Source organism: Ornithorhynchus anatinus, chromosome 5 (genome assembly GCF_004115215.2).
Source record: "Ornithorhynchus anatinus isolate Pmale09 chromosome 5, mOrnAna1.pri.v4, whole genome shotgun sequence".
Taxonomy (NCBI): domain Eukaryota; kingdom Metazoa; phylum Chordata; class Mammalia; order Monotremata; family Ornithorhynchidae; genus Ornithorhynchus; species Ornithorhynchus anatinus.
The window spans coordinates 50,905,422-50,920,804 of record NC_041732.1 but is presented as its reverse complement, the minus strand read 5'-3'; the positions used below and the strand labels follow the sequence as shown (position 1 = coordinate 50,920,804).

The following is a 15,383-nucleotide window of genomic DNA, read 5'->3' as shown; positions in this document are numbered from 1 at the left end:
CCACAGACCACTACTATCCCTACCTTCAAAGCCTTATTAAAATAACAACACTTCCATGACACTTCCCCTGACTAAAGCCCTCCTTTCCCTTAATCCTTCAGACTTAATGTGTTTCTGAGAACATGGCTAAGAACTCTGTTATAATACACTCTCCCAAGTTTTTTGTACTGTGCTCTGCACACAATGAGAGCTCAACAAATACTGATTGATTCACTGATTTTGAACTCTTTTATCATACTACTATATAATTCTGAGTTACATAAACAGGTATCATATTGACTAAAAGGAAATATATACTTCATAATTTTAAAAGCACACAAAAAAGTAGGAAACCTTTAAAAATAACTTGGGTCACAAGTGACAACAGCATGAACATAAGCATGGTATAGTAGATAGAGCACAGGCCTCGGAGTCACAAGTTCATGAGTTCTAATCCTGGCTCTGCTGTTAGTCCTGCTGTGTGGCCTTGGGCAAGTCACTTCATTTCTCTGAATCTCAGTTACCTAATCTGTAAAATGGGGAGAGTATGAACCTCACGGGGGGGCAGGGACTGTGACCAACCCAATTTGCTTGTGTCCACCCTGGTAATTAGTACAGTGCCTGGCAAATACTAAGTGCTAAATAAATACCACCATTTCATTCATTCAATCGTGCACTGTACTAAGCACTTGGAAGAATACAATAGAATTAGACGTGATCCTTGCCTTCAGGAAGTTACAATCTAGAGAGGGATAATGACCATAAACTTAATTCATTTCCTAGCCCTACACAGATTTTAATAGTATACAGTTCTAAAGGATAATTTCTATAATAGCTATATGAATGTTCAAGCAGATTCTGAGATATTCACATGATGAGGTTTTCTTGTAAAAAAAAAAAATGTCTCATTTTGAATTCTGTAAAATGATGGAAATTCTAGTCTGGAAGAATTCTTCTGGACACAAGAATGAAATTAGGGACCAAAACAGCCAAAGATATAATAAAAACAGAACTGAAGTCAGCTACATCCATTCACTGATTAATTCACCAGTTAAAAGATTATACTTTTGTCATCATGCCCAGCCACTAAATATTAAAATACTTCTCAAGGTATATCTCTGCACACTACTTAGACGTAAAAATCCATACCCGCAGAAAACCCATTCCTCCTTTGGCCAAGCTGTCGCCGAAATCCTTAGGTTGACGGCCCATCTCCTCTCTTCGTTTTTGCTGATATTCCTTGTCCATAGTAATTGCAGCCAAACCTTTTCCAACAGAACCTGTGATTCGGGACACCACACCAGCTGCTCCTCCTTTTGAGAGTTCACAGAAGAATATTACACTACTTTTTCAGAATGTCACCTCCAAGATCTGTCTTACAAAAGTCTCTTCTCCAGTCAGAATATATCAATGAATTCAATATATGTACAGTCCATCAGGTAAAGGAGTAAATAAACCTCTTTAGAACTGATCAATTGAGCATTAAGTCACTCAGGGAAATCATTTCAGTGTTTGCCAAATAATTTCCAACTGTAGGTCACCTTCTGAACCATTGATGAAGAGAGCTTCATAGAAGTCTGGATCTTAGATTAAAGGGCAGAAATTATTGATTGATCATGTTTTTCAATGAATAAATGAACTTTAAACATACCCACTGTGTGGCCAAAAAGACTCCTTACTCCAATTACTAAACCCTCAGCAAATTCTTCAGGGCCTTGAACAGCACCCTGGGAAAAGAAAAGCAGAAAAACAATATAGATTGTATTTTTAAAGAATTTATCACTTCTACTGCCTAGTTATTAAGACGAGGTCACAATTAACTGTGCAATATATTTCCTCTTCCAAATCAGTGCTAGTGAAAACCACTGCCACTGGTTCACTTTAAGTTTAAAAGTCAACTTTTAAAAAAATGTTTGGAAGTTTTCTTTATATTTCAAGTGCCATTTAAAACTTAATACTCAATATCACTGTCCCCCTACTCAAAAACCCGCCAAAATTAAAGGATCCCTGTAACTCAAAACTAATAGAAACTGTACCTGAAAAGGTTCGTAGAAAAAAGCTTCAACACCTTCAGACAGACCTCTAATTAATCCAAATGGGTTTCCAAGCACATCTAAACCCAGCACAAGGACATACATCTGCTTCAAAAACTGCAGGGTAGAAGAAATAAGACCACATAAATACAGATCCCACACATGTCTACTTCTTCAGAATTATATAAGATGAGCATGGCGCTAAACACCAAGAATTGAAAAACAGAGTAGAACAGTGAATAATCTGGATTGCAGGAAAGTCTAAGACAGGCAGTAAATGAATAGAAGGATAAACGGGTTGAGAAGGAATGAATGGAAAGGTAAGGGAAAGCCAATGATTAGATTTAATTAGAAATATTCGCTGGATGACAGAAAATTGGAGGGGTGTCTTAATTTTCTTCACTTCTAATTATATTAGGGACAGACCAATGCTTCAATGAAGATTTTAACTACAAAAACAGAAATAGAGGGTCAATGCACTCTGAACAGACAGTCACATCCACATCAACTATTCAAATAATAAGAATGACTCCTCTAGACTCCATCTCATTGTAGACAAGGAACATATCTGTAATTCTGTTGTACTGCACTCTCCCAAGTGCATAGTACAGTGTTCTGGACATAGTAAGCTCTCAATAAATAACACTGATGGATTGATTGATGAAAAGAAAAATGATAATTTTTCAAATGAGCTAAAACAGCTTCTTATAAATTATGCTCAGCCACAAAAGTAGAAAAAGTCAATTATCAAGATATCAATACCAATTATCAACTATCAATCCCCTCCTTTAGACTGCGAGCAGGGACTGTCTTTCTTTATTGCTATATTTTACTTTCCCATGTGCTTAGTAAAGTGCTCTGCACACCGTAAGCATCCAATAAACATGTCTGAATGAATGATATGAACTGAGGTGCCTCAGTTACCTCATCTGCAAAATGGGAGTTAAGACTGTGAGCCCCATGTAGGGCATGGATTATGTCCAAATTGAATAGCTTGCATCCACCCCAGTGCTTAGTACAGTGCCTGGCATTAAGTGCTTAAACATCATAATAATAAAAAAGGAAAGGAAAACAGGTATATAATTCCCATTCTTTTGTAGATGAGAAAACTGAGTCACAGACAAGTTAAGTGACTTGACCAAGTTCACGCAGCAGGCAGAGCCAGAATTGGAACCCAGGTCTTCTGACTCCCAGTCCCATGATCTTTCCTCTAGCTTATGATGCTTATTTCTCTCCATTATTTCTCCCAATTCCATGGCATGCTAAAGGTATATATATCAGGAAGCAGTTCCCCAAACCTACAGACTCAGAGGAATGGAGATTCTGCTTACACATCATTGCTCATTTCTGCAATGTGTATCAGAACACACAGGTCCTCGACTCCCAATGTACCACGCGCATCCTCAAGAGCAGAACAGGCAATAAAATCAAACACAGTACTGTTCAAGAATATCAGCCTTACGTTGCTAAGCTATACCTGTGTGTTGTAGTACTTCGGGTGGAATACACTCCCTTAAGAGCCTGAAAGGTTCTCTAGGGCCTACTTCTTCCTAGCTATAAAAGGACTTCTTTGAAAGTTGGCTGCAGTAATTCGCAGATTTCCAGGACAATTTTAGTAAGCCTTTTTAGTAGTTTCTAATTTTGCTTAGATACTTAGAGAAGCAGAGTACTTATCCAGGTGTGCACGGGGCAAGACATATTTTGGAAAAACCTAAGGATTCAATTTTCCCTCAAAGAATTATGGATAAACATGTCCCTTTCCACAGGCACATCCAGCCAAACTATCACATTTTTCCCGAGTTTAAACACTGTTCCCAGAGCCCAAGCAGGCTGGCAGGAGAGTGAGAGAGGCAGCAAGGAGAGCCCAGCACCCTGGGGCTACAGCTGCCATTAGTTGGACTCTGGACTAATGAAGGAATATGGAGAATGCAAATCACGTAGGTAAAAAAAAAAATTAGCTTTTGGTCAATCTGGGGAAAAAAAAACAAATCTGGCTTTCTTTCGTTTCACTGAAATGTCTGGAAATATTTGTACCATTATCATATGGTCTCTAGATTTTTTTAAAAGTGTTATTTTTGCCCTAGGCAAACTTGGCCGATTAACAGCACAATCTAGTTCTAATGGAGTCCTTAAAAATGCCAGTCTCATACTTACCTTAGTTATTTTAAAAAGAACTCCTGAATCACTTAAACCAGAAAGGGACTTTAAGTGCTGGTGGGAATTGGACAATCTATATTGGGCACCACTAATCTCACACTTGAGCTCTTACTACAGCACAACCTGTGCACAATACTCCTCTAAAGCCAACCTACTCTCTGTACCTCAACCTTATTTATCCTTACGCCAATCTCTTGCCCATGCCCTCCTTTGGGCCTGGACCTTCTTCCCTCTTCATATCTGACAATCCACCACTCTCCCCACCTTCAAAACCCTCCTAAAATCCCATTTCCTCCAAAAGACCTTCCCAGACTAAGCCCTTTACTTCCCCTAACTGCCCTCACTTCTGCACTGATTATGAACTTGGCTGTGTACCCCTTAAGCACTTTGATATTCACACCAACACCACAGTACTTTTGTAAATATTCTCATAGTCTACCTACTTTCTCTATCCATAATCTACTTTAATGTCTGTTTCTCCCTGTAGACTGTAAACTCCTTGTGGGCAGAGACTACATCCCTCAATTTTGTTCGACTGTATTTTCCCAAGTGCTTAGTACATTTCTAAGCCCACAGTAAGCACTCAATAAATGCCACAAGAAAAAAAATAGAAAGAATATGAGGGAGTGCACATTCAAAGCTTCAGGGGGTGACCAACCTCTCCTTTGCCCCCCAGAAATGCCTTTCTGAGAATCAATCTGCTGAAGAAGCAGTCTGTGCCATCACTCACTTGAAGCGCAAATTCCACATGTGTGTGCCTCTCTTAGATAATAATAATAATAATGATGATGGTATTTGTTAAGCACTTACTATGTGCCAAGAACTGTTCTAAGCGCTGGGGTAGATACAAGGCTATGAGGTTGTCCCACATGGGGCTCAGAGTCTTCATCCCCATTTAACAGATGAGGTAACTGAGGACCAGAGAAGTTAAGTGACTTGCCCAAAGTCACACATGAGACAAGTGGCGGACTTGGGATTAGAACCCACAACCTCTGACTCCCAAGCCTGTGCTCTTTCCACTAAGCCATGCTAGATGATATGCAAGATGTCTCAGGGAGTTTGGAAGAGCAGCATAAAGAAAATTGAAAGAAATCTGGGCCGGATGCTCCTTCCCCAGACCAATTCCCAAGATAATTAATCAATAATATTCATTTATTTTGATCATATTGAATCATATCAACTGTTGGCAGGGTTGGTCATTTCCAATGGCAATGAAAAGCTGGGTCACAACTGCCTTTGGTCTCTGCCCATCTGTGTTGGAGAGGAGAGGACAATATTCTCCTAATTGCATGCAAACCAATTACCCTGCCCCTGCACGTTGACCGACAACCACCTATTTTATCCCCTCGCTTCAAAAGGCTGTACAACTAACATATTTTGTGGCTCTATTACACAGGAAGGTGAAACTTTCTGAGCCACACTCTTGAGGACATAAATTTCTCCCAGGTTGTGTCAGGCACATTTAAATATTACAAAAAACTAATAAATAGTATGGTTTAAGCCTGAAAGATGATGCAGCTTTCAGTGATACCCTGTTTTTATGGAGCAGCTTAGGCCTCTGTGATAAAGAATCCTAAAGTAGGGCATAGCGGAAAAAAAGAGTTGTCTAGGCTCTTCTTCTATGCTAGGGAAATGGCATGGTTTTATTTCAAATTAAGGAGGAATTTTACCAAATTATAGAGAGAATTGATTTCTATTTTCTTTGGCTGTATCTCACCTGTTCACTGTAATGCCTAACAACACTCCACATGAGCTGATCTCTCTTGTAAAACTGATACTGAATCTCAAAATAAGCAAGTCTGAAAAAAAAATAAACAGGATTAGTATTAATATTCAAACAGGGCATTTATGTAATTTCTACAAATTTTGGTTGAAGGCTCCAATGGTTGGCTCTTGCTAAAATAGCCACTTTAGAAATTCAGTATGAAGACATACAGCTAGCCATTTATATGCCTACATACTGAATTTCTAACGTAGCTATTTTAGTAAATTTTAACACTTATTCTATCTCCACTTAAATGACTTCTAAAAGCTTCCAGTAACTTTTCATCCTAAGAAATAAATAGTTTAATAATCAAAATTGAAATTAACTTAATTCAGAAATTTGGAAAATTATATTAATAAATGCCTGACTGAGAATATCAATCTAACACTATTTTCTATTAAGCTTTTAAGGGCATAAACCATGTACTTGTTCTGTCAAGGATTTACCAGAACAGGATGCTATTTCATATTTGTTTAAGCAACATATGTGTACATGTGAAAATACGCAGACATAAAATATATGATTCACATAGTTAATTAAAATAGTTTATGTGAAGTTCAGTATTAACATTCATATTTAAACAAGCCAAAGTGTTCTAATTTCTACTCGCTTCTAAATGTAATTCTGTTTTCAAAACAGTCTGCAATCCAACATCCAGAATAAATTAAGTTCGAAAAATAGCCATTACGCTGCCTAGAGAACAGAACAATACATTAAAACAATATTATAATAGTCTTTTCACAGATGCTACGAATTTAAATCAAATTCAAATAAAGATTTACAATTTCATGTACAGTCAAATGGAATGAAGACTAAGAACATTATTAGTCTTTAATTCCAGGTGACTAGAACCAACAATTAAAAAACAAGACTTTGTGAAACGCAGTCTTCAGAGTCACTTACTTAAAAATCAGGTCATCCACATCAGTGAGAGTAGCTCCAATGCTCTTCAACAACAGGTTGAGAGAATGGATAGCAATCATTTCTTGTTTTTCCTTGTCAGATTCTTCCCCTCCAGATCCCAGGGAGAGACTCAAATGCAACTGAAAAACAAATGTTTGTAAGGATAAGAATGAACCTGTAATCTAGACTTCCTGAGTCTACATGTGGAGAAATTTTGAGTAAATAATCTTCTTTGGTTTTGTTTTTCAAGGCTTGGATAATTTATGAAGTATACTACCAAAGACACCTTTAAGTATTAAAAATAGATTTTTCCAGATCTAAAATGTTTTCTAGTCAGTGCTCAATAAACACAATTAATTGATTTAAGTAAAGCAATACTAATAATGGGAATTTAAGTGTATTGCTTGATGTTTGCTAAGCACTCCCTTTGTCATTTTAAGTCAGATGGAAAAACAAAAGGAGAAAAAGGAATGGGAATAAGAAATATTAGTTAGGAAGGTGGAAAGCATTCTATTTTCCACTGGGATTTGATTAAATTTTGTAGGGAAAATAAACAATACACAACAGTATTATTTCTAATATGTCCCAGTGAGGAAGACATAGATTTCAATTTTCTGTTCAAACAGTGGTTATTACTAAACTTGAAAAGGACATTATATGATATGCATCCAAGCTTGAGAGGCTTTTTCCATGTAATTTTTATACTGGTTGTTGAAAGCATAAGGCATAATTCCATGGAGAATACATATATTCATAGGTTCTGATGCTTATATTAACATGCAAAGAGTATGACATTTGCAAAATTAAGCAAGCAAATTCACATGTAAAGTTCAAAGTGGTATTGCAAAGCAGCATGGCCTAGCAGATAGAGCATGGGCCTGGGAGTCAGAAGTACCTTGATTCTAATTCCAGCTCCACCACCTGACTGCTATATGACCTTGGGCAAGTCACTCAATGTCTCTGTGCCTCAGTTCCCTCAGATGTAAAATGGGGATTAATACTGTGAGCCCCACATGGGACAAGGACTGCATCCTACCTGATTTGCTTATATCTTCCCCAGTACAGTGCTTAGAACAGTGCTTGGCACAAAATAAGCACTTAGCAAATACTATCATTACAGAGCCTGCTATAGAGTAAGCACTTAACAAATGCCACAAAAAAATGGTAGGAATTAAAGTTTACAATACCGATAACTTGAATACCCTCACCTTCAATTTTATTTTTCTATATATTACAAAATTAGCATTTTTGCTTTCTAAAAAGAGTATTTAGATTTCCTTGCTTCCCAATCATCACTTGTAGCACCTTACCTTAACTGGTGAAATATGGAAGTGCTCAAAGAAACTGAGACTTGAAATGTCAGTCAAAGAAGTTTCCATCAGTTCAGTATTAAGTGCATCGATATCCTGTTGGATTAACTTGGTCTATCAGGAACAAATATCATAAATTGCTATTGTAACTTTTTGAAAGCGATAACAATCTAGTGACATTAAAATCTTTAGAAATAGTCTAACAAAATAATGACATTATTCTTCTTTGAAAATCCCAATTACCCTTTTCCTTTCAGCTTCTGGGTCCACTGCTGGTGTAAATAGTCCAATAATTGCTCCTAGGAATCCTTGATCAACTTTCAGTGCCATCTCCTGGATAAGAACCATGAAATATCTAGGCAAAGGCAGGAGAGAAGGAGTGAGAAAGCCAAAGGGGAAGAAAAAGAAATGGGGAGGAGAAAGAAGATTATCATCTAACAGATTTTTCCCCATACACTCAGCAATACTGCTGCAAGGGCCTTAATAAGAATAACAGAGAGAAGTAGTTGCCACTAAACTGCACATCCTTTCATCACTTTAGGTGCTTTTTAAAAATGTTAACAGGACCCATTTATTTTGCAATTGGAAACCACTAGCTGAAAATTTCTGAACTGTAATTGAGCATAAAGACATGAAATTACCCTAATCATATTAATGTACAAATACATAAAATTCTCCTGTGATCATGTATATTATTATAATGACAATTCAACAACACAAGCCTTGACCCCTCTAGATGAGACAAACATCCCATTAGCCCAATATTCTGGCTCCAAAAGTGGCACCAGAGGGCACTTCGAGGGCACTATCCTTTCTCCGAGTTGGGCCTGTACAACCCTACATTCCAAATTTTTCCCTTTCTGCACTGGCATCAATCTATCATGCATAAATATATCTGAACTCTCCTCAAGCAAACATCCTTATATTTTCTCTCCGTCATGGACACAACTATACATTGACTTGCACCGCCTACGACTGCCGATGACAGTGCTCTGCACACAGTAAGCACTCAATAAGTTTGACTGAATGAAGAAACTTTGCTTTAGTTCTGATGGCAGATACTCTGGCAAGAAATGATTTAGCATCAGGCAGAACCTAAACCAGGCAAATATTGGTGCTAAATATCCGTTAATCCCCAAGTATACTATAAAGTCAAATGCAGAATAATTCTTTAATTAGTGTACAATAATCACAATATCTGTAGTATATGATATACAATACATGCATGTGCATGTATGATATGAAATATTTTACAACTGAAGCAATCCAATGGGACAAAGCAATAAAAATGAACATAACTACAATTTGCAAATCATATTGAAAAAGGAAGTATGATGCTGCAATTTCCTACATGCAATTAAAATGAGATTTTAAGTATCTCATACAAATACTAAATATCTCATTCAAAAACCAAACCAAATTATTTGATAATTTTCTAGTTCTACAAATCATTTCTTACAACTCTCAAAATTACTCCTTCAATAAGACAATGAATTCTGAATAATCTAAGTAAAACAAATCACCTGTGGGAAAAATTTTCAAATGAAGCTTTTTTTTTTTTAATTGGGGGAGAATGAAATCATTGCCTTTTTATGTGAAAATGTCAATTTGAGACTTGGATTCCCTATAATAGTCTAAATAGCAAGAGCAGCACAACTGAACGGAACATGCCATATGTGTATTTAATACATGCTGGGCTGCACATGGCATATTTAACACAAAGTACATCATACAACATTAATGAAACCTAAATAGCCTTGTTGCATCTATTCATTCTAAACGCTCCTTGATTTCTAAACGTAAGGAGAACTAGGGGTTTTTTGGGTTTTGTTTTTTTTTTTTTAAGGGAGGCACTACCAACATTCTATTTTGTCCATCATAAAGAATCTGGAAGGAAGGGAGAGTAGAAATATTTTTCTGATAAGTAAAGAGAACAGTCTCAAACTGCCATACTACTCAAAAGTCTTTTACTGTGCTCAAAGGAAAATGACAATAATTATTCCTAAACAATTCCTCCCACCACCTCACTTGAAGTTAGAAAAGGAAGTGTAAAGGGAATAAAGTAATGACTTCAAAAGAAGCCAGGAGTGAAGACAGTTGTATTTATTGCCGAATAATCTAGTACGAAAGGTACTGTAGCTTCTTGACTTTCCTAGGTCAGAAACAGCAATATCATTGCTGATTTGAACTTAATGCTTTTACTTACTTGAATTGCAGTACTTTACTATATTCATTAAATCTTGTGATTATGCTAACATCAATGAACGGCTTGGGCTCTAGGAGAAAAAAAAATTACTTGTTTTCATACTGCATTTTCAAACAGTATTTAATACACTAAACAACAGGTATGTAGATAAACTAACATTCACAAATGCTTTACCTGAATCCAGAGCAATGGACTTCGGAGGGGCTACTGGATGAAATACAACGGGAAACATTGAACCAGGCAACTGATTATCAACCTGGAGAGATGTGAAAAGGAAAAGAAAGAGCAAGTTTCAAATGAAGAAGAGGCAAAAAATTATTCTCAAGGAATTCAAGTCACAATATAATGCCTTATAGAGAGCTCTTATTTAATCAAAGATATAGTTTTAGGTATCCAGCTATAGATTAGACCTGTACAAACGTCTTAGGCAGAATCCTTGAGTTTATGGATAATAGTCATGAATAAATACAATGATATATCAACAATCATGTAATTTCTCAAACATTAAATAAATACCAGAAGTGCCAGTTCCAATGTATTTTTACCCGGTAGACATGAAATTGGATGAAGAAAAAAGTTTCTCAAAGGCTGTATTCAAAAGGACATAGTGAGGGAGCAAACTTGTCTCTTGATGACTGCAGTAAATGAACTTAATTTAAAAAAGCACTCATGTTTTTGACCATACCACTTGTTGATTTGTGAACTACTGCAGCTGTACAAGTAATTCCACATTTCTCCCTAAAAAATAACTGTGGTGCAATATACCCAGATACTTTGTAGGGCACACACTGCAACTGAAAAAAAAAATTTACCAAGTCTCATATCATCTCCCCTGCAAATAATGACCACTGTAGGCAGAAGTCTACATGGCCCTTTAGGAAATCCACAATTACTTCAGGCTGATATCAAAAATGTCCAGAAATATTTTAGGAGAAAATTATCCTACTTATATATGTAAAATTCAGCACTGACAATCTCTTACAAATCATCATATCTTCAGGCAATAAAATATTCTTTAAGGAAACCAAAATGGAAAGCCCCATGGAGTTGTTGGATTTTTCAATGATTTTCTTAAAACAAACATCTAGATTTAAAATTATTTTTAAATAGAAAAAAATAAATATAGAAAAAAGTATTTGAGCAATGGCACCAATTTCAGTTTCTAGAAGATAAATTTTAATTGACAAACCTTTCTCCAGGGCACTACAGATTTCCAAGTAAGAACATTACCTGAAGCCAATATAATTGGGCTCGTAAACTTCTTTGGTGAGGAGACTGCTTGAATTCAATCTGAATCCCCGATAAAAAGTCTCGCTTGATAGTGCATCGTTCAGGAAGGCGCATTTCCATTGGCACTTTACTGAAATTCACCTAAAAAGAAGAAACACATTAATAGTGATTTAAAATGTTAATACGTGAAGATGTCTGAAATTTGTAATTACTACTAAATTGCTTTTTCGTTATCTTTAATATTCAGTGTTTCTTTTTGATGATCTTCAAAACAGCAAGAATATACAGAGGTATTTATTTCAAAGCATAGGCATTGGCTCTTGTATTTGATAGTGTTTTGCCTGAAAACTTTCTAAGAATATTTTTTCTCAAACTTTCTCCTAATGTTGACAAAATGCTGTTTACTAGGATTATATCAAAATAGTAGAGATTCCTACATAATATTTTGCTTTGGCATCTAATATTTTAATGATAAACTATAATCATACCTCAAAACTGCTACCTAGTTTAATCCAATCATGATCACGTGATGCAAGGAATTTTTGATATGCATCTTCCAAAAGCAGTATCTGTTTTTGATTAAATGGCTTCCACTTCTGCTTTGATCTCTTCTCCCAAACAATACCGGAACTAGAACAATTGATGAAAAATCTCTTTTCAGTATTCTTTCTACAAATTATTTCACACAAGTTCTGGTAGTTCATAGAACATTCAGATTCACTGATATGAGGTTTCAATCACGTTCCAAGATTAACATTCAAGCTGTCCATAAATTAGGTACTCTGAATTACAAGTGTAAGAAAAAAATAAAAGCTCATCCTACTGCTCAGAGTAGCCTATCCACCTATAAGAATAACAGTTTTCTGTATTTCCCCACTATATGATCTTTTTCCACATCTGATTCATATTTTGTAATGCCACATATACAACATGAGCTCTTCTTCGGGTCCAATGACGGGCACATTAATTTAATTTTTTATCAGTAGGGATGGGTGTGGCAGATAAAACCAGTGAGTGAAAAAGAATACCTTTTTGGTACATTTTGTTATTGCACTACACTTTGTTTCATGAGTCATGGCCTTGTACACATCTGTAAAATTAGGCAACACATTCTGAGACCAGTAAGGAGCTCATAATTGAAATAAAGTAGGTAAAGTTGAATAAAAGCATAGTGCAATGGGAAAAAAGTATTTATTGAGAAGAGGGTGGATTAGTAAGAAAAGAGCACAGGCTTGGGAGTCAGAGGTCATGGGTTCTAATCCCAGCTCTGCCACTTGTCAGCTGTGTGAATTTGGGCAAGTTACTAAACTTCTCTGTGCCTCAGTTACCTCATCTGTACAGTGGGGATTAGGACACCTAATCCCCCCACGTGGGACAACCTGATTACCTTGTATCTACCCCAGCACTTAGAATAGTGCTGATCATAGAGTAAGCTCTTAACAAGCACCATCATTATTATTATTATATTATTATCTGAACAAGAGTGTACAAAAAGAGTGGAGATGAGAGACCATATAGGGTGCACAAAAAGAGTGGAGATGAGAGACCATATAGGGTAAACCACCTTATTTCCAGGGAAATGGCAATTTTATATGAGCTATAATTTCCTCAAAGACAAAACTCAAATCTTTTACTACTTTTTCTCTGCATCCTATTCTGCCTTCAGTAAGTATCTACTTTTTATGCAGAACAGAGCATACAGAATTTGCATTTTGGAGGGGCAGTAATACCACAGCACCACAGCACTTTAGCACATATCCTTACATTTTACTCTTTTGCCTATCCTAATTTTAATGTCCATTTCTTCCTGTACACTGCAAGCTCCTTGTGGGCAGGGATTGTTGTATGCCCCAAGCACTTAGCACAGTGCTCTGCAAATAGTAAATGCTTAAATACCATTGACTGACAGATTTCCAGTTTTCCTGGGATGACCAGAGGCTTCTTTTTAATTAATTGTGTAGAAAAATCTCAGAGAAAGTGAATTTAAAAATAAAACTTCAAGTAAATGCCCAATACATATTACTTTCAACAAAATTATGTAATAAATCACATTTCAAAATATATGTTAAGTGCTATTTTCTAATTCAGTACCTAGTTATCCCTATGTAAGCTATTTCTTGCTTATTTTCATTGTTGACCAAAGAAAGTCCAAGACTATGAAGTGATACATTTATCTCTTGTTCAGCCTGTTCCATCTCTTCTGCTTGACGGGCTTTGGAAACCAAGGCAACATCATCTGTGAAAAGAAGCACTCTCTGGCGTCCATCCAGGAAGGATACCCAGTGGATCTGAATATTTGCATCATATGGAAACTGTCCACATTCATCCTGGTTAAACGGAGGAAAAGGCAGTTCATTAAAAACTACGTGCATTTAATTGTTGTTACTGATGCACCAGGGATGACTTAGAAGATTAGAAATTATAAATATGAATAACTCTCTTAACAAATTTTTGCTACATTTTAAAATCTACCTATATATTACTCATTTACAAGGTAAGGCCCAAAATTTGAAGCCTTTCCCAACAAAATAATTAGACTGATTTATTAAAGAAGAATTCATTAAGGAAGGATCAATTAATCATACTTATTGAGTGCTTACTGAGTACAGAGCACTGTACTAAACCCTTGGCAGAGTAATGTAAAAGAGTTAGTAGCTAAGAAATAAAGGCAAAACAATTTTAATGATCAATTTTGACACACTCCACGACAGTAAGGATGTTACATTAACACGACTAATCCTTTCTCTTCATAGAAAACAGTGGACTTAAATATTGAGCTCACTCATGTCAAGTAGCCTTCTATGAGAAGTCAAGATAACCAGCGGAACTGGTTAGTTTGTAGGTTGCTCACTGAAGGCAAAGGACATGCCTACCGAATCCATTATTGTCTCCCAAACTCTTAGTACAATGCTCAGCACACAGTAAGCACTCAATAAATATGATTGATGGACTGGACACTCTGTCTTGTGCTTCTTCCTCCTCTAATTTTCCCCTTCTCTATCCTCAGCTACACTACTCTTCCTCAGCCACATCTACTCAACCCAATAACTGTGCCAACCATTGCTGCCATTGATTTACTACCTTCAGGAAGGGCGGCGCTCTAGGGAAAATATTTTTATGGGCTAGCATATTTAACTAACATCTGCCAATCAAGCAATCAATCAAGCAACTGCCATCCAGTTACAGACCATTTGCAAAATGTGGAATCAAAAACCTGCACAACTGGGGTTGCCAATACACAGATTTTGACCTCCCTCTATTTTTTCTCTGCCATACAAACAAGTTAAGTGATTTAAAATGAAAATATCCATTTCCCCCAGGCAGGATAGAAACACATTTGTGAAAGCATTAAAAACAAAGCTGGTTTTAGTTCAAAGGCACCTTATCCTGAAGGATGAAAAATATATTAATATTAAAAATAAAATGAGAGAAAGGAATAAGATAAAGCACCTAATAAAACACTACAGTTTTAAATGCAGTGACCCAGAGTAAGAGAAATGTTTTACACTAAAATTCTGTTTTCTGGTGGAGACAGCTCCACATAGTCAGAGTCACTCAATTATGAAAACTACAGTTTTGCTAGAAAAGAGCTGCGAAAACCAATAACACCAACTGTCATCAACAAAACACACCCAAATAGTCACATCATAGTAATTTTCACTCAATTTAAAATTCTGTCACTTGCTGAACTTCGAGCACTCTAACAACATTCTTTACATGGATCACAGTCCTAGGAAAATTCTTAAAGGTTTTATTTAAATTTGAAAAATCAAATGGATTTTTTTTCATTACAGAATATG

General features: G+C 36.2%; 1 protein-coding gene across 4 annotated transcripts in view; it reads right to left on the bottom strand.

Moving 5' to 3' along the window:
- The window catches only part of VPS13C (vacuolar protein sorting 13 homolog C), a 176,898-nt gene that overhangs the window by 27,804 nt on the left and 133,711 nt on the right, over window positions 1–15,383 (bottom strand). For all 4 annotated transcript variants that reach the window (XM_029065834.1, XM_029065835.1, XM_029065837.2 and 1 more), the window contains 12 exons: window positions 13,675–13,910; window positions 12,072–12,213; window positions 11,584–11,724; window positions 10,528–10,609; window positions 10,354–10,423; window positions 8,391–8,502; window positions 8,148–8,261; window positions 6,838–6,977; window positions 5,887–5,968; window positions 2,016–2,129; window positions 1,631–1,706; window positions 1,129–1,292 (listed from right to left, as the gene is read on the bottom strand). In XM_029065834.1, the coding sequence (XP_028921667.1) occupies window positions 1,129–1,292; window positions 1,631–1,706; window positions 2,016–2,129; window positions 5,887–5,968; window positions 6,838–6,977; window positions 8,148–8,261; window positions 8,391–8,502; window positions 10,354–10,423; window positions 10,528–10,609; window positions 11,584–11,724; window positions 12,072–12,213; window positions 13,675–13,910 (1,473 nt within the window). The remainder of the gene's footprint in view (window positions 1–1,128; window positions 1,293–1,630; window positions 1,707–2,015; window positions 2,130–5,886; window positions 5,969–6,837; window positions 6,978–8,147; window positions 8,262–8,390; window positions 8,503–10,353; window positions 10,424–10,527; window positions 10,610–11,583; window positions 11,725–12,071; window positions 12,214–13,674; window positions 13,911–15,383) is intronic.